This window comes from Andrographis paniculata, unplaced genomic scaffold, assembly GCF_009805555.1.
Source record: "Andrographis paniculata isolate CXL003 unplaced genomic scaffold, ASM980555v1 Contig34END, whole genome shotgun sequence".
In the NCBI taxonomy this organism is placed as follows: domain Eukaryota; kingdom Viridiplantae; phylum Streptophyta; class Magnoliopsida; order Lamiales; family Acanthaceae; genus Andrographis; species Andrographis paniculata.
In genome coordinates, this window is record NW_026137567.1 from 5500379 (window position 1) to 5524732 (window position 24354).

The 24354-nt window shown below is 33.9% G+C and overlaps 4 protein-coding genes and 1 long non-coding RNA gene across 9 annotated transcripts; 2 read left to right on the forward strand and 3 right to left on the reverse strand.

Annotated features, from left to right (window-relative positions):
- Nucleotides 1–34: 34 nt before the first annotated feature.
- On the reverse strand, nt 35–2155 carry LOC127248431 (uncharacterized). 3 transcript variants are annotated; one of them, XM_051270764.1, is made up of 3 exons: nt 1839–2148; nt 507–1755; nt 35–419 (listed from the first exon to the last, which is right to left on the reverse strand). In XM_051270764.1, exons 2-3 carry the CDS (start codon nt 1735–1737, stop codon nt 193–195), a joined length of 1458 nt encoding a protein of 485 aa, XP_051126721.1. In that variant the 5' UTR covers nt 1738–1755; nt 1839–2148; the 3' UTR covers nt 35–192. The 3 variants fall into 3 exon arrangements, with proteins under 3 accessions (XP_051126721.1, XP_051126720.1, XP_051126719.1); XM_051270763.1 differs by having other exon boundaries at nt 35–1774; nt 1839–2155; XM_051270762.1 differs by having other exon boundaries at nt 35–1755; nt 1839–2150.
- Nucleotides 2156–2391: 236 nt separating this feature from the next.
- Nucleotides 2392–4425, forward strand: LOC127248433 (cysteine desulfurase, mitochondrial). Its single transcript, XM_051270765.1, has one exon. It carries the CDS (start codon nt 2607–2609, stop codon nt 3975–3977), a length of 1371 nt encoding a protein of 456 aa, XP_051126722.1. The 5' UTR covers nt 2392–2606; the 3' UTR covers nt 3978–4425.
- Nucleotides 4426–5781: 1356 nt separating this feature from the next.
- LOC127248436 (uncharacterized) lies at nt 5782–7302 on the forward strand. Of its 2 annotated transcripts, XR_007838100.1 has the most exons (4): nt 5782–5849; nt 5939–5994; nt 6088–6219; nt 6539–7302. It is a non-coding gene; the product is annotated as an uncharacterized LOC127248436 (long non-coding RNA). The 2 variants fall into 2 exon arrangements; XR_007838099.1 differs by lacking the exon at nt 5782–5849 and having other exon boundaries at nt 5881–5994.
- A 105-nt stretch (nt 7303–7407) lies between these two features.
- On the reverse strand, nt 7408–8682 carry LOC127248434 (EPIDERMAL PATTERNING FACTOR-like protein 2). Of its 2 annotated transcripts, XM_051270766.1 has the most exons (3): nt 8090–8682; nt 7974–8011; nt 7408–7905 (listed from the first exon to the last, which is right to left on the reverse strand). In XM_051270766.1, exons 1-3 carry the CDS (start codon nt 8202–8204, stop codon nt 7657–7659), a joined length of 402 nt encoding a protein of 133 aa, XP_051126723.1. In that variant the 5' UTR covers nt 8205–8682; the 3' UTR covers nt 7408–7656. The 2 variants fall into 2 exon arrangements, 1 of the variants encoding a protein (XP_051126723.1); XR_007838098.1 differs by having other exon boundaries at nt 7794–8021; nt 8090–8213.
- Nucleotides 8683–13551: 4869 nt separating this feature from the next.
- LOC127248389 (homeobox-leucine zipper protein HAT22-like) lies at nt 13552–15270 on the reverse strand. The gene is made up of 3 exons (XM_051270702.1): nt 14643–15270; nt 14469–14548; nt 13552–14275 (listed from the first exon to the last, which is right to left on the reverse strand). Exons 1-3 carry the CDS (start codon nt 15144–15146, stop codon nt 13990–13992), a joined length of 870 nt encoding a protein of 289 aa, XP_051126659.1. The 5' UTR covers nt 15147–15270; the 3' UTR covers nt 13552–13989.
- Between the last annotated feature and the right edge of the window lie 9084 nt (nt 15271–24354).

Below are 24354 nucleotides of genomic sequence, written 5' to 3' on the forward strand. Positions count from 1 at the left end.
ATGATATGCAGACCTATAAATGAACATAGTGGTGGGAAATGAAATAGAAAATCACTTGTTACAGTGGAGTATCATATTACACTATCATCTAATTACAGTAAGTTGCCTAATGAGGTTCCATGGCTACATTGCCATGGTATTATTGCTTTCTTTTACATGCGAATAGAGGCATACATAAAATTATTGTGGATGTCACTCCACAGTCGTGCCCTGGTCGGTGGTTTCATTGACTGCTTCTTGGGTGCCTTCTTTCTCTTTTGGGTGAATTGGAGTGGATGAATTAACCTGATTAGTTAGGGCAGAAGCAAAAGAATCATTGTTCTTATCTGGAGCTTTCTGTTGCTCAGCTGAGTTGCTTGTTAAATTTTCGGAATTGTTATACATGCCTTGGGGTTCCTTAACTTCAGCATTTTGCTTGACTGCACCAGATTGTATGATGTGTGAGCCATTAGGAATCCTGTTTTCTGTATCAATATTTCCTGTTATATTTAAATGCAACTTGTTACCAATGTTGTTGTCTCCTGCAGGGTCCTTCAGGACGATTTCTGTGTTGTTTTGGCTTTGAGTCGTATCATTTACAGTATCATTTACTTTATGGCGGCGGTGGTGGTGGTGGTGGTGGTGTTTGTGAGCACCAGTTTTTCCTGACAAAGAATCTAGACTGTGACCGGAAGCTACATGATCATCACCTACCTTTAATGAGTTAGTATTATTCTCGGACTTATTCTGTTTTTGGCTACTTGGCTTCTCTTCCTGATTGGCATTAGCCAGTCTGACTTTCTCTGTTTCTTCCACCATTTCAGGACTCCGAATTGTGTTACTGGAGATACTTTCTTGCATCCCATTCTCTTCCTTCCTGCCTTCGACTTCATCCTTTTGGCCTTGATTGTCAACCTTCAATGAATCCGATTCTTCAACAAGGCCATCATTCTGCTTCTGCTCCTTGTTTGTCTGCGGCCTCCCTTTGCTGCCTTCCGCCTCCTCCAAGCTGCTTTCATCCCAGTGACTATTTTCTATAGCTTCTGTTGGTTTCTTCCCTGGAGCGTCAGTTTCGACTGCTTTTTTTTCTTCCTCATTTTTGTTCTCATTGCTCCCGTCCTCCTGTGCTGGTTCATCACTTTTGTTGTCTTTATTTTCTGCCTCCTCTGTTCTGTTTTCTTCACTCTCATTTTCCTTGCTCACATTCTCGACATTGTTTTCTTCGTTTTTGTTCTCTTTGCTGTCCTCCTCTGCACTTCCTTCCTTGTTCTCAATCTCTCCCATCTCTTCAATTCTCCCTTTTCCACTCTCAACTGATGAAGCTTCAGGTTTGCTTTCATCTATATGTTTGCTCATTTCATCTTCATCCTTATCAGTCACCTCGCCTCTGCCATCTTTGCGCCCTCTGCTACTCTCCCTCTCTTGATTCTCTTCATTCAATGCTTCAGTTGCAGCCCTGTCTTCCCCAGTCTTATCCTGCTCCTGCTCCTTCTCCGGCCTGTTTCCACCATCAAAACGACCCCTTTCCTCCACTGAATCCTTGGTCGCCTTCTTGGCTTTGACTTCCTCTGTCCCGGGCGGGATATCCCTTCGCCCTAATCGCTTGATCTTGTTAGCAACATCACGAACCTTGTCGCCGTGGGCTTGCTGCACCTGGTAAAGCAACCAGAAGCAAACTCCAAGCAGCAGACTTATCTGCACCACATGCTTCACTTTCATCCCCTGGCTTCTCTGATTCCTTACCGATTGCTTAAACATGATGGATCACTCCCAAACCTTCAATTCACCCAATGCCCTTAGAATAGAAACAGAGCAGGTTATTAGTTATTACAGTACAAGTTTCAGACCAAGAACCAAACCTGATGTCAATGGCCACCGTCGACAGATCCTCAGCTGCTTAATGCCAATGGGATCATTTCCGGAGTAGTAACTAACTATGATGATGATGAATGAAGATTCAAGAACTGCAGTGTGAGTTCAATAAATAGTTATACTACTAACATATTGGGTGATCGTTGGTTGCAAGGGTGCCCTCCCTCCAACCCACTTTACTTCACAAATGAAGCAAAAATTATTTCTGGTGGGTGAAGAGTAGATTTCCAAAGGTTAAAATGAAACTTTCGATAGGGATTGAATTAGTAACTACATTCTGCAATTACTATTAGTCAGTCAGACTGACACTTTGCCTGTTTTAATATAGATTGGATTTAATCCTTCGATTCTCTCTCCTCCCCAAACAATTTGGGTCTACCCGGTCATTATCGGGTAGGGTCGAGGTAGGATTGGATCCCTTAAAATGTTTTGTGTTTTGTGAATACTGGTTAAAGTTGGGGCTTATGGGCTAGTGGGCCGAGAACACTTCAGCCCATTCATAATTTTAGATACTTGGCCTGGCTGAGGATGGGTGAAACCCGTTCTTGATGTGTCATCTCGTCGTGAGCGATTTGTAGGTCGGTCGCTCGCTCGATCGTTATTCCCCTCTTGCTTCGTTTGAGTGGAAGTCTCTTTTTGTTTATCCGATAACAGAATCGGAAGTGTGCGAATCTCTTTTCTAATCATCGAAGTTGAGGGTTAATCTTCAAGCAGCGTCTGTGCATCGAATTTGGGAAGCTTGAAGACCTGCGGAAATGGCATCGAAGATTGTGGCCAGCGCAATTCGCCGTAATATCTGCAGGCCTAGGGCGGCGACCATCGTCCGTCGGCCTTTCTCCACATCTGCAGCCGCGGCAGCGGTAGAGCCTTTGGAAGAGGAGGCGAATGGAATCAACATGAAAGGAGTCAAAATATTGGGCAGACCCCTATATTTGGATATGCAGGCGACTTCGCCGGTGGACCCTAGAGTCCTCGACGCGATGCTGCCCTACTATCTCTCCCGCTACGGAAACCCTCACTCGCGAACTCACCTTTACGGTTGGGAATCGGAGCGGGCCGTCGAAGCTGCGCGTTCCCAAATATCTGCCCTAATTAACGCCTCTCCCAAGGAAATCATATTCACTTCTGGCGCCACGGAGTCTAACAACATCTCGATCAAGGGCGTTATGCACTTTTACAAGGACAAGAAGCGCCACGTAATCACCACCCAGACCGAGCACAAGTGTGTGTTGGATTCGTGCCGGCACTTGCAGCAGGAGGGTTTTGAGATTACTTATCTTCCTGTGAAGCCTGATGGGCTTGTAGACTTGGAGAAGCTCCGGGCTGCGATTAGGCCTGATACAGGTCTAGTTTCTGTGATGATGGTGAATAATGAGATTGGTGTGATACAACCTATGGAGGAAATTGGGAAAATATGCAAGGAGTTTAATGTTCCTTTGCATACTGACGCTGCCCAGGCCTTGGGGAAGATTCAAGTTGATGTGGACAAAATGAACATAAGCTTGATGTCTTTGAGCGGTCATAAGATTTATGGCCCCAAAGGGATTGGGGCTTTATACATGAGGCGGAGGCCGAGGATTCGGGTGGAGCCTCAAATGAATGGTGGAGGACAGGAGAGGGGGATTAGGAGTGGCACAGTTCCGACACCCTTGGTTGTTGGGTTTGGTGCTGCCTGTGAGCTTGCTATGAAGGAAATGGAGTATGATGACAAGAGGATAAGAATGTTGCAGGAGCGGTTGTTGAATGGAATTAGAGGGAGACTCGAGGGTGTTGTGGTGAATGGGAGTGAGGATAGGCGATATGCAGGGAATTTGAATTTGTCATTTGCTTTTGTGGAAGGGGAGAGCTTGTTGATGGGGCTGAAAGAGGTAGCAGTGTCGAGTGGCAGCGCATGCACGAGTGCGAGTTTGGAGCCGTCATATGTGTTGAGGGCATTGGGAGTGGATGAAGATATGGCACACACCTCAATCCGATATGGAATAGGGAGGTTCACGACGGAGGAGGAGATTGATAAGGCTGTGGAGCTTACTGTGAAGCAGGTGGAGAAATTAAGGGAGATGAGTCCTCTCTATGAAATGTATAAGGATGGGATTGACATTAAGAGTATCCAATGGTCACAGCATTAGATCTTTGGAATAAATACATTATAGCAGCGATCTTCTGGGAGGAGCTCGGGTTATTCTTGGCCGATCATAGATGCTGCTTCCAACTTTGGCTGGGCACTTGCAGTATTTACAGGGTTATGTTCAATTTCTAGTATACACGCATATAATCTGAATCCTAATTTGCCATGGTTATTATATCTTGATCGATAGATTTTGCTGTTTACATCGTTGTAATGTAGCAAACTTATGCAATCACTTGTTTGGGACTTCTATAGTATTTATTGTCAATGGCATCAGATGGTTGGTTCAATTTTCTTTCAGTTCATGCGCTTGCAGCGCATGTAGATTGACAAAGTAGCAGAGTCTATTATGTGGATGTAGCTGAAGATATCTTCTGAGCTATCATTTGTTCTATGTGTTAAATGATCTAACACATCCAGGAAGAGAATGAGTATTAATGTTCCAGATATGGTGCAAATGTACTGTATTATTGCTTATGCTGTTTTTTAGATTGATTTTGTTTGATGAAACGTCTACATAGATTGTGTCATGGCTTGGTTGGTTTATGCTACAGCACCCTGATGCTGTATCTGAGCCAGTAAAAGTTTGTTTTGAGTTAATGTTACTGTGGGCTATGAAATACTATTATGATATATATATATATAAGCAAAGTTGTCAAGATCAATTTGATTTAACTAGTTTTTAGGCATCTGGAATACTGTTCGAGCTTTAAATTCTCAGAATCAGCTCCATACTTGGTAACGGTATAAAATATCTGATTTGAACAATGCAATTTTTGGTTGTTTTCCTATTGCACTACATATGCCATACTGAAAAAGAGTAGTGTACTTATGGTGAAGAGTCCCTGTAGGATGAAGTCTGAAGATGTTTATTTTTGTGAATTGAGATTCACTCCCGCTTTGTCCTGCAATTTTCAGGTTTTTCTTCATAACATTATGCAGGATTGTTCTGCTTTTTTTTTTTTCTTCATGGTTCATTTATAATATGGTATTGGGGATTTATATTTATTTTGGATATTCAGAAATGGCTTCCACATAATCCACAGTTGCACAGAAATTTCATCTGTAGTCTCAGCAGTTCATTGGCTTCCTATTTAGCTGTCATGTCTTCCTCTGCAAAGGAAGGGACATCTCCTCGAGGTTATTAATTATCCTATCATGAAATTTCTATTTTAAATGGGATAATATACTTATTTTTATATTGTGTTGGGTTTTATATACCTTGACTACAGCTTGCCATGAACTTATATTCCGCTGAATTTATAATTCTAGTTTTTAATGAATTGGATAAACTGCAGTTTTACTGTCACATGGAAACTGCTAGGAGTATTCAAATTTTGGGCTTCAATCGTTCTTAAGTAACTTGATATCATATACAAAATTTTCATTGTCCAAACAACACATACAATTCACCACCTTTTCAGGCTTCTTTTGGTATAGTATCCTGAAATCAGGAAAAAGACCAGATGTGCTTCTTATACACAATTGACATACATGCATTGTTGGGCCTCTTTTCTGGTATGTTATTATTCAATCAGGTATTATTCTGAATGGATTTGAGTCATTTTTGACATATGTAACAATTGGAGTCATTTTTTTGGAGTTATGCATCTGGAAGCTGAAGCCTTCACAATTTTGTGCTGTTTACCCAATTTGTTGAATCATCATAACATTGTTGAAGATGAATTAGATATCAAATTGACTTCCCTTCAAATTATAAGCTTTCTGAGAGTAGCTTATTTGACGACATAGAGCCAAAAGTTCTTTGATCCAGGCTAATCATTCCACATATTTGTGTCTGCAGTGTTCTTGATCCAACTATATAGATGATATTGATTTCTGAGTTGAGCTTCAATCTTAACTGTAGTATCTGGTGAGCCCCATCCCATGATCTCTTAATATTATTTTCTGAGGTCATTTGTAACGAGGGATGGTGGGTCGTGTGTTCTTTTTGTGATTCAGTAGAACGGATGATAGCATGCATATTGAAGCATATTTCAGACAAAAGCTTCAAAAAAGTAGGTTTTTTTTTTTTCAAGGGAATCCGAATCCCTTTTGCCCACAACTTACACAGGTTGTTCTGCCTTTATAACATTCTCTTTGGATTTTAGGATAATGGATGGATAGTGAAGATAAGATAAGAAGAAATGGCTTCAGGGAGGTCAGGTCAGGACAGACAGACAGACAGACTTATGATTGATTCCACACGTGACTCTCGCGTGTTCCCCACCCCTCTTTCACAGGTACACCCAGTCATCATACTCCAAATCCAATCCACTTCTTTATGGTGTTTGGAATTTGAATTGAATTGCCATTATTGAGATTTGACATAAGCACATTTGCTGAATTGCCATTATATGAAAAGATTAGACTAGATTAGAGATGGGAAAGGAAATCAAAATGCTGCTATGAATGATGAGGATTAATTACTATGCTATCTGTTCTTTTTCTTGATGAGAAATTTGTGGTGTTTCTTTTAAAAAGTCTAATCTGAAATGACTCCCTAAGAATCAATGAAGATTGCAGTCATCTAACTTTCCCAACAAAATCATTTACTTACAGGACAGATCAGAGATGATGACAACAAACCAACCCCTTACTCAGAGAGCTTGGTCCATCCATCAATGGCAGACTGTGACTGGTCTCAACCAGGAAGCCCAGCCCCCCAAATTTCTTGAAAATCAAGCAACCCCACCTACTTAAATGGTAAAGAAGCATTCAATTCCAGCTAACTGCTACTGCTTGCTGCCAGTCCTATAACCCTACCCCTCTACCTCTACCCCACCCAATCTCCAAATATTTTTTTATTTTATTTATATTTAACAAGGGTAGTTGATCTTTGCGTGTTCAAACTACCATTGCTCCTCCGAATAGACATCTCTCTGCTATTAAAGGAGAAGCCATAATCAAACATGGAATCCCCTGGACCTGGAGCAGGGGCTTCCAGGGTAGAGTACACAAATAAGCCCTGATAAGTGATCAATCACTCGCAGGAGCTCTAGACCAGGGAGCAGCCAAGATGATGTGCTTGCCCCAAAATTTCATTTACCATTTTATTTGGGAGGAAAAATCTCCACCGGGCTTTTTACAGTTAAACCAAATCTTTCACCTGCCCGTTTCAAGCTCCCTGGGTGGTATTTCAGTGTAGTGGTCCCAGGAGTCCAAGTCCCGGACGCATCCTGGCCGTTGATCGGGGGGGATGTTTGCAGAATGTGGAAATTTACAGTAAGAGCTTTATTATGCGTACAGGATTGTACAATATCATTACTATTACTATTATTATTATTATTATTAAATCAGAAACAATATACCACCTCACCACCCAACACCAATGCCTCTCGGAAATCAGAGCTGGACCTGAACCTGAGCTTTGTATATGATTGCCTTGATGATCTGATCTGGTGGTGTGTAAACAGTATCACTGCATTAATGGCCATGAATATTTTGAATTTTTTTTTTTTTGTGCAGACAGGAACAGATGGGGAAATTTTGAAGATGCTTACGAAAAGGTACAGTAATGGCTTCCCACAAAACCCCCTAATTAGCTTATAGGCTTATTATAGCTCATAGCTGCTTCAAAAATCAAAACTTGATAATACTAGTATTACCTTATGATGAGATAATTAATTACATGGATAGGTTCTAATTAATAATGTAGTAGGAGTAGTAATGATGAATGATTAGGGGTTGAAGATTAGGTCTCCACATTTGCATTTCCAGCTCATGGGCTTGTAATTGGAGGTGCCCTCGTCGGATGATCTTTCTGAAACGACGTCGTTTGTAGCGGGGAAGTTTCTTCTTGTCGGGTTCGTCGGGACTTGAATGGCTTGGCAGTGTGTGCACCAGCTGCACCTCCGATCGCACTGCGGCGGCCGCGACCCGATTTGGGTTCGGAATATCGATTTTTCTTCGACTACTGCTGAGTTATTCTACACCAAATTTAATTCATTTGTAAATTATAATGCCTTTGACAAAATTAGATACTATTCATCCTTACCGTGGAGTTGTCAGCTGTTTTGGGGAGCAGTCGTCTACCTGAAACCAACTGAGATTATTTATCATGGAGAAGACGATATTCTATCCATAATTATGTAAATGTGTGTTCATACTTACCTTGAGCAGTGAATAATTTGGAGTGGGACGAGGTGGAAATAACGAGGACAAGAAGATAAACGATGAAATGTTGTTGTAAATGGATGCACATTTGATTACTACTGTAGCACACCATTTCTGCCTCAGACAATAAGTATTAATTGAGATGAACCAAGATGGCGAACCAGACACAATATGTACATATATATATATATATTTATATTTATATATGTAAGAATGTAAGAGAAATTGAGGTAAGAAAGTTGAGATTTGGTACTGAATCTCTCAGATCTACACACATATATAAGTACGTATATATATATATATAGATATGGATATGGATATGGATATTTTTGTGAAACAAAATGATCAAAGAAAACAACATGCGAAAGAAAAGAAAGAAAGACGATGGAGATGAATTTGTAAATCTTTGAGATGTCCCATTCTTGCAAATTCAATTCTCAACTTTTGAGATTCTGAGATGAAAGAAGCAAACAACCTAAGATATATGATAAGCTAAGCTAACCCGAGAAAGAAAAATATATAATATCAAGAGCATGCAGCAAAGTAAAGCTGCTGCAAATTTTTGGCTTTTCAAACAAGAGAAAGAATGATTGATGGGATGGGATGGGAATAGGAGTAGGAATATATTTATATATATATATATATATGCACAAAAAACAACACCAAACAACTTTTAGACCACCAACTTAACTGCTGCTTAAAATATAAAATAAAAATAAAAATCTTCTCCTGTCGTTTTCAAACATCTGTCATCGTGGGTTGACTTAATCGATAAGCAACCAGATGATAGGTGTGTTATTGGACTAAATATATGGAGTATATTTTTTATTTAAATACAAGACACATCTAAATATTTTGTTTTTATTGGGCTTTTGGTTGTCATATTGGGCTTCTAAGGAATGAACATGTCCGGTAATTTAACTTAGCCTTAAGGCCCAATAATTGGCCTATTTGTTTATTAATTTCATTTGATATGTTTTATAGTTTTTTTTTTTTTTTTTTTTAATGCGATAAATCCATTTTTATATATTCAATAATTATTTCACAAAAAACGCTACTTTCATTATATTTACATGGTTAAAACTCACAAGAAAAAAATAGGTGACAATTAATGCCCTAAAATAATTCGAAAACTAATATACTTTATTATATCTCTATAAATAAAAAGGAAAATAGGAAATGACATCAATATCCCAATTATAAGAACAAAAGTTGAATACGTAACTGGATGCTTTTTCCAAATTTTGTTGTCAGCATATATATATATGTATATGTATATGTATATATATAAATAGTTTATTGAGAATAATCCACACTCAAATTATATTCTATTATCTTTAATTTATTGTAATAGGTAGAGGTAGCAGCACTTTAAAGTTACAAGAATGATATATATTTTAAGCTTTATTAAATGCTACTTTATGTCGACAAAAGATATATATATATATAAAGATTAATAATCCGAATGCAAGTTTCCGTAGGTTGACGTAGATCTGCTGCAATTCCACATCAGCATCCCTTTATTAGCCTGACGTCAACATGACTAAACTCCTCATGTCCTACACTATCATTTTATTATTATTATTATTATCATTGTTATTAATAAATAAATTCTTTTTTTTTTTTAATAAATAAATAGTACGAGATAAAAATGAACGAATATTATTTTATGAGACAACGGGAGTATCAAATTTTACTTATCTTTTTGTACACATTGAACCTGGTATTATATAACCTAAAAAAATACTCTCTCCTTATGCAATATATGTGTATTCATTTACTTTTTTTTTTTTTTTTTCCTTCTAATATATGTAACCTTATTAATAAATTTAATTTAATATTTTTACATATAATGATATATTAGACGTAATTAATGATTACACTTTAGGAATTAAGGAAACTGAGCGCCGACCATTGATCCACAGCGCGACACGTGTCCGCGATAAAACCAGGTCCTTTCATTACCTTTTTTATGTAGACATTACGTGTGCACTCACACTAGAGGATTTTAATTAAACTACAAATGCAATATTGTTGCTATCATCAATGTTATCATATAATACATACATACATATATATATTAATAATTTGATCAGTTTTTCGACAATATGTGTGATTTGTGACGTGCCCACCTTTTACTAATTTCTTGCTGTCCATCACTCTTCTTATAATTCGTCTTTTTTGGGGGGCTTCACTAAGTTTCAAGAAAACCCTAATTTCAATCGAGACAAGGATGCCTTGGTAAGGGCCAATATGTTCCTAGCAAGCTACCTCAATATATTTTATTACATTATATATATATATATATATATATTAGTGGCTGATTTTGCAACACTACTATCGTGCAATTTAAATTTCAGATATGGTTTTGTATTTCGGGTCCACACTGGAATTATATATCATAATTGATTTTACACTAGAGGAAATTAAAATTGCGTATAATATATATAGATATAGATATAGATATAGATATATATGTGTGTGTATATACAATCAAAGCAAGTGTTGAAAGAGTGGAAGAATGTAATAATGTTGATGTTGATGAGTGATGAGATGAACATGATTAACCCATCAATTAAGCTTCCGTGAAAGTCACCATGTTCATCATGACATTCATGTCACAATAAAATAATTTTTTTAAAAAATAAAAATAAAAAATAAATTATGTATATACATATAGTGGTTGGTGATAAAGGTGTTTTGATCAAACAATATTTACGGGTAATTTTGAGGTAAGAAATTATTTAATGAGATGTTGCGTATTGAAAAATAATGGTTGGATTATATATATATACTATATATTTTTTTTAGAGAAATAAAAAAACATTAAATAATGATAATAATATAATACACACAATGAACAAAAACCCTTTATTGATAGTAGAATTTTTTAGATATCTTGATGAATTCTTGAATTTAGTGTATTGTAGGAAAATAATGAATAATAAATTATGCATGACTACAATAAATTACATAGAAAAGTGAGGAAGACTATATTGAGTTCATTGATGATTGAATGTATGGAATTAGCATGATTAAGACATATTTAAAGATAGCTAAAAAGAATAAAATTCCTTGAAAATGGAATATATATAAATTTCTTAGTAAGAGTTGTTAGTGATTTGACGATGTGAAAAACTTCCGAAATTAGCGATCCACTTGATTGAGAATGATATTGTCCGCTTCTGCACGGATTTGTTTTTGGATATTCTCCAAAGGCCTCGTACTAGTGGAGTTTATTTGAGACTTATAAAGTGTGTAATTTTTCTTCACCGCTTCCAATGTGGAACTTGGGTTTGCACCCCAACATATATATATATATATATCGTTCAATTTTCGACATAAAAATGATATGATCAAATATATAATTACTTCTTCTATTATTCAAATTTATTAAGTTGTTATCAAAAAATTTTCTTTTTTTCTTTTTTAAGTACAAAACATCATTTTTCTACTTTTTCTTTCCTTTAAAAAGAAAAAGTATTTACTTTTACCTGTATTTTTAAAAATTTTGTATTCGGTCAAATGAACGTATTTTTTTTATGACGGAAAAAGTATATTTTTCAATCTCAATAATAATTTAAACAAAATGTTATTGAAAACTTCATATGATCAAGGAGGAAAAGGGAGGACAATAATCCCAAAGTGGACCACAAAATAAAATAAATAAAAGAGCTTGAAAGATCATTTTAATGATATATATGCACGCACAAGGATATGTATGCATGCATTTCTGTATGGCGTGTTTAGGAAGAAATTAGTGCATATATATATATATATATATATATATAGATTGGTCCTAAAGAAGACAGTAACGCGTTGGGTCAGCTTTAGAGTGAAAGTAGCATATATTGGATATACTTATTTAGTGCATTCCTTGTCAATTCTACTCATAATTTTAAATTTTGTAATTAAATTCATCTCCTAATTTTAAATTCATAAAACCATTCTTTTAAAAAATATATATATATTTTTAATTATATTCTAGGAAACCACGAAGAAATTACACAAAGTTTTGAATAGATGTGTGAGTTGTAACACGTCTATGTGAATGCCTAATTATTTCTAGAATAAAGAATTCTTTTATCCACTAGAAAAATAAATAACATTGAATAGCATATATATATATATATCCTTATTTTTCCCTCTGAATTCAAGTAGACATTTTAAATATGTATATAAATACATATATGTCCGTGCCATTTATTTAATGAACTATTGTAATAGGCCGACAAATTTCTCGTATTTTACAAACGGTGATATATATGTGTGTATATATATATATATGTATTGGTCCTAAATAGACATCTAATTATGATGTGTTATGCAAATAAATTTGATGAAATGTTCTAAATATCAATTTTTAATTTTTTTTTATAAAATAAAAGGATTGATCATTTTTTTTTTCTTTTTTATTCCAAAATAAAAAAAAAAATAGAAGTGGGGATTACACAATTTACTTTGATTTCTTATTCCACACGAATCCTTACAATATGCAAATCAAATAATTGCAAATCTTGTGCAGAATCGTACTCATTTGACTAATGTCACATAAATCAATTAATTAATTTAATCAACTGAGCACTAGGCCTCATTCCACCGGTGGACTAATTGGAGTCCAAAGCTAATTAGGTTTGACTCGTTACAGAAATATATATAATAAAATCAAGTAAATGATTAAGCTTTGACGTTAAAGTTTTCTCCTCCAACGTATCGACACTCGGAAATTGGTGTCTAAGTGCAAAAGAATTTCGAGGAAGATGGAAAATAGGTTTACAAATTTTTGGTGCATTCATGTGAAGAGGTCCAAAGTGGGTCGGGTTCAGACACAGGTCCAACGTGTTAGAAAAGTCAAAATTAAATAGTCAAAATTAATGAATATATATAATATCGGAATTGGAAATTTAAACCAGTGGTGGGTCCAGCAGATATCATCACGTGGGGCGTGACCCACCGGTCCCCTAAAAGACAGGGCACCCAACGCCAACACTCCTCCTCTGCCTATTTCGTAATTAATTTATAAATAAATAGAATTTCAAAATATCATATTATATTTTTATAATTATTTTATTAATAATAAATTACAATGTTTAGTTATCTAACAATATATCAGCAGGGCTTTATATGCACATCATTCGGACTTTGAAAATTAAATAAATAAAATAAAGAACATTACATTATTATTATTTATGACTAAATATTCAGAGACAAATACATGTGACCCAACCCCCCCAATGTGTCCCGAGAAATACACATGTCCTAAGTAATCATCCCTCAAAATTAATAATTGAATATTATTATGATTTGTAATTAATAATATATAAATGGGGTATGATTTTATTGGTGAACTTGTGCCAATTGGTACGAGTTTGATTGATTGGTGTTCGTTAAATGTCATGACAAGAAAGCCTAGCTCGGGTGGGTCTGATCATCTTATCAAATTAATGGACCATACAATGTACATGAAAGTGGTTGTAAAATTAATCCATAATAGTATTAATATACAATCACCAATCATAGATCAATAATTGAATAATAATAATAAAATCGAGGAGGAGTCCCTACGATTAGTAATGAAATAATTATAACAATAACAATAATTATGGTATACAAATTAAAATAAATAAAGGATCGTCGATGAGGAAATTGAAAACCTAATTAGTAGTATAATTCCCTAGCTAATTGATGAGGATCTATAGATTAGCTAGCTAGCTGATCGACCTTCTCCTTTAATTTTACTGAAAGCCCTAAACCAAATTTAAAAAACAGGGTTTTGGGAGGGACATATATATATATATATATGGATCCATATTTAATTTAATTTCATATCTATGTATATATGTACTAATACATATATATATATTTAATTTTCTACAAGCTTTTTAATTAATTAATTATCAACAGGCTGCGGACTGATTTGTGAAGGGGTTGTAGAAGTGCGGCTTGGGAGCCATGGCGGCGTAGGGGCTCTTAGCCGCGTTCTCCGGCACGGCGGCGCCGATCCGTTCGCAGGAAGGGCACATGGTGAGGGTAGCCGCCGGGAGCTGCATGTAGAGCGGCTGAGCCAGTTTCAGGGCCTTCAGCTCCTGGAGCTCCTTATGCAGCCGCCGGTTCTCGTCCGTCAGCGTCTCGCAGCATTTCTTCAGGAATTCACAGTCCACTTCTGTTTGCTTCAGCTTTGTCCTGTATAGATAAATGATTTCAATTTTTTAATTTAATTATGAAGAAGATTGATGCCCAGATTATTTTATTTTATCTTATCTTAGAAAAGGGGCAATGGCTGACCTACTGCTACCTCTTGTAGTAAAATAATCAATTTTGAAAAAAAATTAAAAAAATTTATGTATGAAGAGGGGCTGGTAATAATCAGACAGACCTGGCTCTTCTGTTCTGGAACCAGACTTCGACCTGTCGTGGCCTGAGATTCAATTCCCTAGCCAGCTCTTGCTTTTGTTTCTGATCGATCGAACAAAATTTACAAATTAAAACATGATCATCGCGATCAATATTAATTAATTACTACGATTTTGTAATAAAATTAAATACATACAGGATTGAGAGTGCTGTGCTGTTTGAAGCTTTCCTCAAGAAGGGCAGACTGGGCTTTGCTAAGTCTAAGCTTCTTCCTTCCATTAGACCCGTCGTCGTCTTCATCGCTAATTCTCGACGAGACAACGTTAATATTCCGTTCAATTTCGCCCTCCTCGCTCCCCATCTCTCTCTCTCTTTTCACGCTGCTGACGTTCGAGAAAGACGAGGCTGCGCTGTCCTGTCGGTACAGATCGGCCGACGAGTGATGCTCGCTGTAGCCGACGCCGGCGAACCCTTTGATCTCCTCCGGCTCCGCCTTTTTAACCGCATAGGTTTCCCCCGACAGGCTCAGAGTCAGCGACGGCTCCGAAAATTTTCCGGCGAGGTGATCGAGCTTCGATTGGGCTGCTCCGGCGGGTGGCTTTCGGGACTTGATCAGGTCCCCGGCGGCCGGCGACGAAGACGGCGTCGGAAACCCCAACCCTAAAACCAGACCCGTGTTGCATAAATCATCAAAACCCATTAAATTAATTTATTTTGTGGATTGAGGAAAGGGGGAACGAAAGGTGTGTGTATATATTGAGAGAGAAAAGCAAGAGGGAGAAATGAGGATTAACAGAAAGGGTGAGGAGGCTTTTGTAAGGGTGGGGATGGGGATGGGGGTGGGGGTGGGTGGCTATATATTCAATTTATTAATATTTGTATTCCATGATTAATAATAATAATAATAATATTATTTTGGTATGGAATTTTGGGTAAAGAAATGATGAATAATCCTTCTCACACACATCTTGGTTGACCATTTGACACCCACTTTTATTGTTTCCGATGACCAGCGACGAGGAAGCAGGAGGGCGACACCGGGACCTACACTCCCGAAACGATCCAGAGCGTTGGTTTCATTGAGGGCCCGGAGAATCGTCGGCTGAGATGAAAGGAACAATTAATATAATGGTGTATGTACACGAATGAACACGTGGGATTCACATGGCAAATTGGTAATGCACATACCAAGAGAATGATTCGTCTGTTCCCTCCCCTTCGCCACCCGTTAGCACGCCAAATTCTACTATTTCCACCACTACCCCTCACCTTAATTAATTAAATTAAAATTAATCTCCATTTCACACGTCGATTCTGTGTCCCTATTTCGCACCAATCGGCAATCATTACCCAACTTGTCTTAAAGTCAGTCAGTCAGTCAGTCAGTCCCTTGGTGCTGCTTTTACCCAATTTTAATTCACTATTTACATTTCATTATTGTACACTAATATATTAAATTAAATTAAATTAAATCAAAATTAAATGTGCTTGGAAAGGCGGGATTCACACATCATCATAATCGATCAGGTTTAATTACTTAATTAATTTAATTGCAGTTAAAAAAATATATATTAATCCAAATAGAATAGAATAGAATAGAATACAAGGCCACATGGCATGTTTCTTGTGCTGGAGATGGATGTGGATCATGTTACTTTGCTGACAGACCCCTTTCCCCATTTCCCATCGACACGAATGTGAAGCATGGAATTTGTTTGTCCCACTGCTACCTCAAGATCATCATCGATCATTCTAACACATTAATATATACATACATGTTATAAGATTAGGGTTTTCTTTTATTTATTATTTTTGAAGATGAGAAAAAGGGAAATGGTGGTAGGCCAAACACACCATGGATGTGGGCAGTTTTGTAATCATAAATGGTGGAGATACACAGAACATGATTCATGAACACGAATGAGGATCTTTGCTTAACTACAAAGAAGATAGGGTGTGTGTGTGTGTGTGTGTATGTATGTCTATGTGGTTTTCTTTTTTATATTTTTTTGGGTGGGCCCCACTTAATCTGTAGGATTTCGAGCACATTCAATAATGCATTGTCGGCTGCGCTGATGAGAAGTTAGGTCACCAGTTAAGCATGATTACTTTTTTTAATACTATTTATCAGTAACACATATATTATTATTGTTGTTATTTTATTTTTATTTAATTAAATCAATGAAGTCTATATTACCGCACCCTTTTAGTTTCTTTTTAATTTTTTTGGGTTGAGGAGACGCCAGTTCTCATGCCTCCAGCTGGTATAGTAATTTACCGATTTGCCCTTGCTTAGCCAACAAACTATCATTTAATATTTGTGTGTTTTTTTATGCCTTAGTTAATGATGAGAACTAACATTGATGACGCACGGACTTCTCTACGACCTATTCAAGAAATATTAATTAATTAATTAATTTATTTATTTATACACGTATGTATGTATTTATTTGTGTATGGTTGTCCCTATTTGTGTGATTTTATGTCTTTATCCTTATGATTGTGCATAAATAATGACAATTAAGACATACACATTTGCTTGCTAGTAGTATTAGATAAGATTGAATATTTCAGTTTTCTTTTGGTAAGTGCCATAATTTAATTTGCTCCTTTTTATATATTTGTTTGTTTTTAAATTTTGGACTTTTGGATTGAAAAGGGTGACACTAACCAACCAATTGTTGGATGGCGTGATCCATCCACTCCATAAATCAATGTAATAATAATAACAATAATAATAATAATAAATCAATATATATACATATATATATTTATTTATTTCAATTCCACCACATATGAGTATCGGGTAAATTTTTATTTTTTTTCCCACAAAATAAAAATGATAGTGAATAATTGACTTTAAGATGAATAATTTGAATAGATCTTTTAATTGACTTTATGTAATAGTAATAATTAGATATCTACAATTTGCTGAGTTGCAATGGATCGATCACCACCACTGGTATATATTTAGGATTTATTTATTTGTAATTTTTCATTATATATATATATATATATTTAAGGTGAAAGAACCCATAATTTAATTACTTTAAACAACATGTATGTACTGTGACTGTTTATAACTATATATAAATAATGGGTTGCTTGAGGTCAAGCTATACAGTGATTAAATTTACAGTAGACTCTTTCTTTTTTTTTTTTTATAATGTGAAAATCCACGGCTGCTATAAAAAAATTCGCATCGGGTAAATCCCGATCGAACCTAATACTTTACAAACCAGATCCGATAAGACAAGTTACACTAGACGAATTATATGTGGCAGGTGGACCTGGAAGCGTCATCGAAGTTTGAACCAATAACCTCACGATCATAAGTTTACTTCCTTAACCACCAGATCGATCATCCCTTACGGCACAAATAAACATATCCTTTGGGAAGAACTGAGGCAGCCAATTATATAATAAATGATTGGTGTGGAATATATATTTAGTGATCGATAATTATTTTATATATATATATATAATTATAAATGTAAGATAGAGCCCATTATAAGCTCAATCGCCGAAAGCTGTTTGTCCTCATGTGCTCAGTTTAATTCCATAAACCTAATTTTGGACTGCAAGGACAAAACCCTAGTTTTCAACTTGAGGCTTCAAGTTAAGGAAAACTAAAATAAAAATTGAAGTTATAACATCTCAAAGTCAAAACTCAAATATAAATAATCTAATATATGAATAAAATGAAAATTTAAATATATATTTATTAAATCTAAAATCGAATATCTAAAATATCTCAACATGAAAAATAAAATCATACAACTTAAATACAAAAATGTCGCAATCATTGTTTAACTAGTTTATACTTTTTTTTATTATATTGTTTACTATATACAAACTTCTTCAAAACTACTCAATTCTTATTTAAACATTCATGAATTAACTATACAATAATGCAGTTGAACCATTATTGACCTGTTACTTAATTATGTTATGTATGGAGTTATATTAGAAATCAACGGATCGAGCCCACTTTCAAAATGTGTTGAACCACAATGGAAATTTTAAATTTATTTTCTTCAATTTTTTTATTTGTATTTTACATTTAAGCACTAAAAAAAAGCATGGAAATTTACATATACTGAAATTTATACTATTATCCCATTTTTTCTCCAAAAAAATATCAAATTAAACACATATTTTTTTTTTTATATTATACTAAAAATTAAAATACATGCAAGACATCGTATCAACACTTATTTATATCATATAATATAACTATTCAAATTCAAAATTTTTACTATTTAAATCATTACTTAAAATTTAAACCGCCAAACAAACAGTGTGTCTCTAGTAAGGGTAGAAGTAACAAAACCCTAATTATACTAAAAAGTGAACAATTATAATAATGCATTCTAGTATGTTATTGCTGATTTCTTTTTCGTTTTTATTTCTTTTTTAATTAATGAGTTGAATGTGACGTTTTAAAAGTATGCATGATATTTTTTTTTTTTAAAAAAATAAATTTATAAGGATTACATAATTTAAAAAATTGGAAAAAAAGAAAACCCCTCAAAGTAAACATAGCCTAATTAGCGACTGTTTTTAACCTCAATATTAAAAATCATCCACTCACTTGACAATTTTCAGAATCACGTTTAATATTTTTGTAAACAGATTCCAATAAATAAATATCAAGATGGCTATTATACTTTATTTGATTAGTTTTCGAAGAGAATAGGAATAAAGCAAATATAAATATGCATATGTATTATTTATGTATAGATATATAGAAAACCCTCGATCGGTTTAGGAAGAAAGAAGGGGAGACAAAAGGGACCCGCCAATGATTTTGGATGATGAGGAATTTGATATGGTCGAGGATTTGTATGTCCAAGCCCAAGGCCAAAAGCATTGCATTTGCATGCACGATCATATGTATATGTAATCTGTAAGGATAAGGTTTCGTGGTATCCGTTGTTAGTTCCTGTCTTTACGCCCAGCCACCCATGGTTGCATCCCAACTTTATTCATTGTCCATACTCCTTGTTCTTGCCCTCTCCAATAAATATATATACACATATATATATATATATACAGAGAGAGAGAGAGAGTTCACTTGTGTTTTCGTCCATCTATAGTGAAATTATTTTATGATTCATAAAAAAAAAAAAAAAAAAAAATTATATACAGCAACAAGTCTTGCAATGAAATAAATAAATAAATTCCCAAGCAAGTAGAATTGTCTAAAATACAAATAAAAGAGATTCCATATATTATTACCACACATAGAGAGGTTTTTAATTTAGTTAACCAGTTAAATAATGGGTCTTAGATTTTCAAGACAGCAATAATAGTTCCGATGATAAATAATCCCTAGTTCCCTAGCAAAAAAAATGATCCAATGAGATTTGGAAAATCTTGGGAGACCATTAATTAATGGAGGAATATATATACATATATATATATATATATTCTATTTATATTTATGTTTGCAATGACCAACGGCACTAGCTAATGCATCACTATTGAAAAACTGCTGTAATAAATCAATGCGTGATTTGGACGAAATTCATATGATATTTAATTCCATTCATTCATTAATGCTTTGCTTTCTTTCTTTCTTCGTCTATTCTTAATTTTTGTTTTATTTTATTTTATTTTCTTGGGAATGAATAATAAAATTAAATTCCATCATATTTGTAGGTGGGATTGCATGCTCTAGTAATGAATGGTATTTGACAATAATTGGTTGGCAATGTAATAAGTATTAAAACAGTTCTGAGTATTTCCCGAATTAGGTAAAGCGTTAATATCACATCGCACCGACTTTAATTTCATCCGAGCAATATAATGAATGCTTTCGAGAATATAAAAGATACACACACAAATATTTCTTTTAATTTTTTATATTTAAAAAAATAATTTTTCTATACCTCTTATGATTTGTGTCCCAATACTTTTTGTGGGACTATAGACTTTCAAATGGAGGCATCATTGCTTCGTTTAAAAGTGGAAGCAAATTAAATTTTAGTGAGTGAGTTGTAATATATATTGTACGTAGGATGGATGATATAATAATAATAATAATAATAATAATAATAATAATAATAAAAAAAAAAAAAATTAATAATATGTCCCACTTGAGACAAGTAGGTTGGATGGGTTTTCGGGTGCCCTCTTCTTGCTCCACAAAGATGGAGCAAATGGGACCCCTCCCCACTTCTCTTATTTCTATTTTTATTTCTAATAATTAAATTAATTTGGGGTATATTATTAAATATATTCTTGTGCAAACACAAAAAGAGGATTCTTGCGCTCTAATTTTTGAACTAAATAGTTGTTAAATGTGACGTCTAAAAATCAGGATATGTATAGTTGTTAAATGTGATATCTAAAAATCAGGATATTTTTGCGGGAGGGTTGATCTGAATAGTAAACTGAATTTGAATAGTTGTTTAATATGATATAAATAAAAATTGATCTTATATTTTGAATTCAAAATTAATTTTTAATGTAATACAAACAATATGGATTTCGATTTGATATTTTTTAGAAAAATCGATTGAAAATAATATAAAACAAATGAAATCACTCAAACAAACATACCCCTAAATTTTCTTAAACATCTTCCCTCCATCATGCAATATTCAAATAATTTTAAAGAGGGGTCGAGTTGATTTAGTAGGTGAACTTATGACCATAGAATTATAAGTTCAAATTAACTTCGGATACTTTTTCTTTTTATCGGTAATTTCAAGAAGGTAGAAATTACCTTCTTCTTTTTTTCCCTTACTAGTATAAGATACATGCTTTAACACAAAAACCAAGCATATATGCGATAGCTAGCTATCTTAGGACCATTATTTCTTGAGTGCATGCGGCGGCATGAGTTGTCGACAAGCAATCCATATTCGGACGACATATATACGTAAACATATATTATTCGATTAACTAACATAGTTGGTGTTAATTAATTATTTGGACAAGAAATTATTGGGTGTCGATGGATTTAATAAATTTGCAGACCAGGTCGATTTATGAGATCGATCATGTGTAATAGTTTTGATTAATGTGGGGAGTCATTCTTGGAATTGGGACAAGTTCACAAGTGCAGATGTCGACCTCAATTTGGAAATCATCAAAAGTGGGCAAGGGTCAATTTTTGTACATGATTGTTACACATATTATTGGATTCCAAATACTCATATATATATATATATATAGATTTGAATAAACCCCTTTCTTTTTTTTATATTTTGTGGGGAAGGAATAAAATTATTTCAAGAATGTCAAAACATTCATATCTCAACTTTCATAAATGATTAGCCCACAATTGCAATCCCACACACATTTTTTTGCCCACTTTATATAATGCTTCTTTACTTTAATTCTTACAACTATATTTAGAATCTACCCAACCACTTTCCCTCCCACAGTACCACCAAACTTATACCTATATATATATATATATATATAATTAAGCTATTTCATTTAAAATATGAATAAATTATTATTGAATGCGTATATGCATGCATACGGTCGTCACACCGGGACAAATTAATAATTGATTATTATCATTATTTTTTAATTATATATATATACCTTTAATTCCATGCAAGGTACGATGTACTCAGCAAATTCGATAAAGTGATTATCATTACTAGTGGGGATTACTTTTTAATTCTAGAAAAAAATTATATATATTCTTTGCTTATCGCGATTTAGGAATGTCAAAATATTCATCACCCCTTCCAGAAGAATTGCAAACTTTTTCTTACGATTCAGTCCATACTATGGGCATCTCTCGACATATTTTTAGGATTGTTCGAATAACCTAGCTTTTCTCGAACACCACCACCTACGACGACGACGTTTCGACGGCGCAAAATCGGCATAATCATTTAGCTAATAGTTCCCAATTCGAAGAATATTATAATCTGTTGTCACAAATTATTCGGTACTGTGGAATCGATCAATAATTGTATCAATAGATAAAATTATATTCTGACGTATATGTGCATGTTTGGAAAAATTAAATTATATATATAATTAATTAATCTGTCTCATCTGAAGGGAATGAAAAGTAAGTATACCTTATCCCATTTTAATTTTACAATTGGACGATTTATATTGATTGAAATCTTGAAGAATATATTTGTGTAGTGAATCTAGACTAAAAGCAAAGTGGGATAATAATTAATTTGAGATTATTATATGTATATTAAAGTCGAATAGTATATATTTATATATAATTGTAGAAGAAAATAATTATTAAACCAAATCATATACATGCAATCAAAGTAATGATAAGACTTCATGGGCATAGAAACCCTCCAACTTGTATGTATAGAAAAATATCTTCTTCTTTTTTTTTTTTTTTTTCTTACACTTTTAATATAAATTAATAACAAATAGCTGCTTTCAATTTGAAAATAAGGCCGACGTGTTCACCCAATTATTTTTTTTTAAATTTTATTTTATTAACATGATTAAATGAATATTATTAAGAAATACAATATACACATAATTGTATACACACAATATATCATTTCATTTAAAAAATGGCGCACCATTTATTTTTAGTACGAGAATTTAGATTAATAGTACTCTCTCCGTCCCAAACAAGGTGCAACATTTACTTTTAGCACGGGTTTTTAGGTGGGTAGTATTAAGTATGATAATTTAGAAATTAGATGATGTGATGGAGAGAGAAATATATATTTTATTTTTTTATTTGGATGATGTAAGGGTATAAAGTGTAAGGTAGAAATTAAGTATAATTAATTATTTCCTATTTTGAAAATGTTGCAAGTGTTTGGGCATACCAAAAAGGAAATGTTGCAGGGTGTTTGGGACATACCAAAAAAGAAATGTTGCAGGATGTTTGAGACATACCAAAAAGGAAATGTTGCAGGTGTTTGGGACGGAGAAAGTATTAAATAAGATAATTTGGGAATTAAGTGATATGATAAGAGAGAAGAATGTATCTTTGTTTGAGTAATGTGAAGAAATAAAATGTGAAATTTGAATTAAATATATTTAATTAGTTTTTATTTTAGAAATAGTACATGATATTTAGGACAGACTATACAATTTTTTTATATAATATAAAAAAATACAAAATAAACACACCTTATATAAATTTAAATTTTAACAATTTTTTTTTATTACAGTCTACTCGATTATATAGTGTGAGAACTGAGTATTTAAAAATAAGGGCATAGATTAGCTGTTATCCATTGAAATCAGTATGATACTGATTTGATCGGATTTTATAGGCGTGACCAACATATATTTATACATATTTGAGCATATTTATAATACAATATATATTATATTATAATCGGTGGAATTAACACAGATATGCTGTCTAAAAATAATCATTAAACACATTCTAATTCGATTGTTATAATATTCTTAACAATTCATGGAATATAATTTATTTGGATCAGCAAAAAAATAAAAAACGTAAGTAGCGTTAACTTAAGTTGGGCTTTCTAATTGCACATCCTATTGGGCAATCTTTGACCCATTCAATTATTTAGACCAGATCAGATGTTGGCCCATTAAATTATTTAGGCCCATTAACAACTAGCATATGAAAATATCGTCCTTTTATTTTCATACTGAAATAAATAAATAAATATCTCACTCAGGTTTGGGCTTTGTAATTTGTTATAACAGCACTTTTGCAATTTTTCAAAAATATTTACTAATGTAAATATTTATTTTATAAAATATGATTATTACAAAAACTTTAAACCTACATATTAAAAAATATCCGTCTATACGGGAGCCGTGATTTTTATTGGAATGAAAATAATAAAATAAATGAAATTAATTAGAGGAGATTTAAATGAAATTAAAGTGGGGCAGAAATGCAAATCTCAATAAAATTAGTCAAAGTCATGATTGAAACGGACAGCGAAGATCGGCCGTAATCCAGA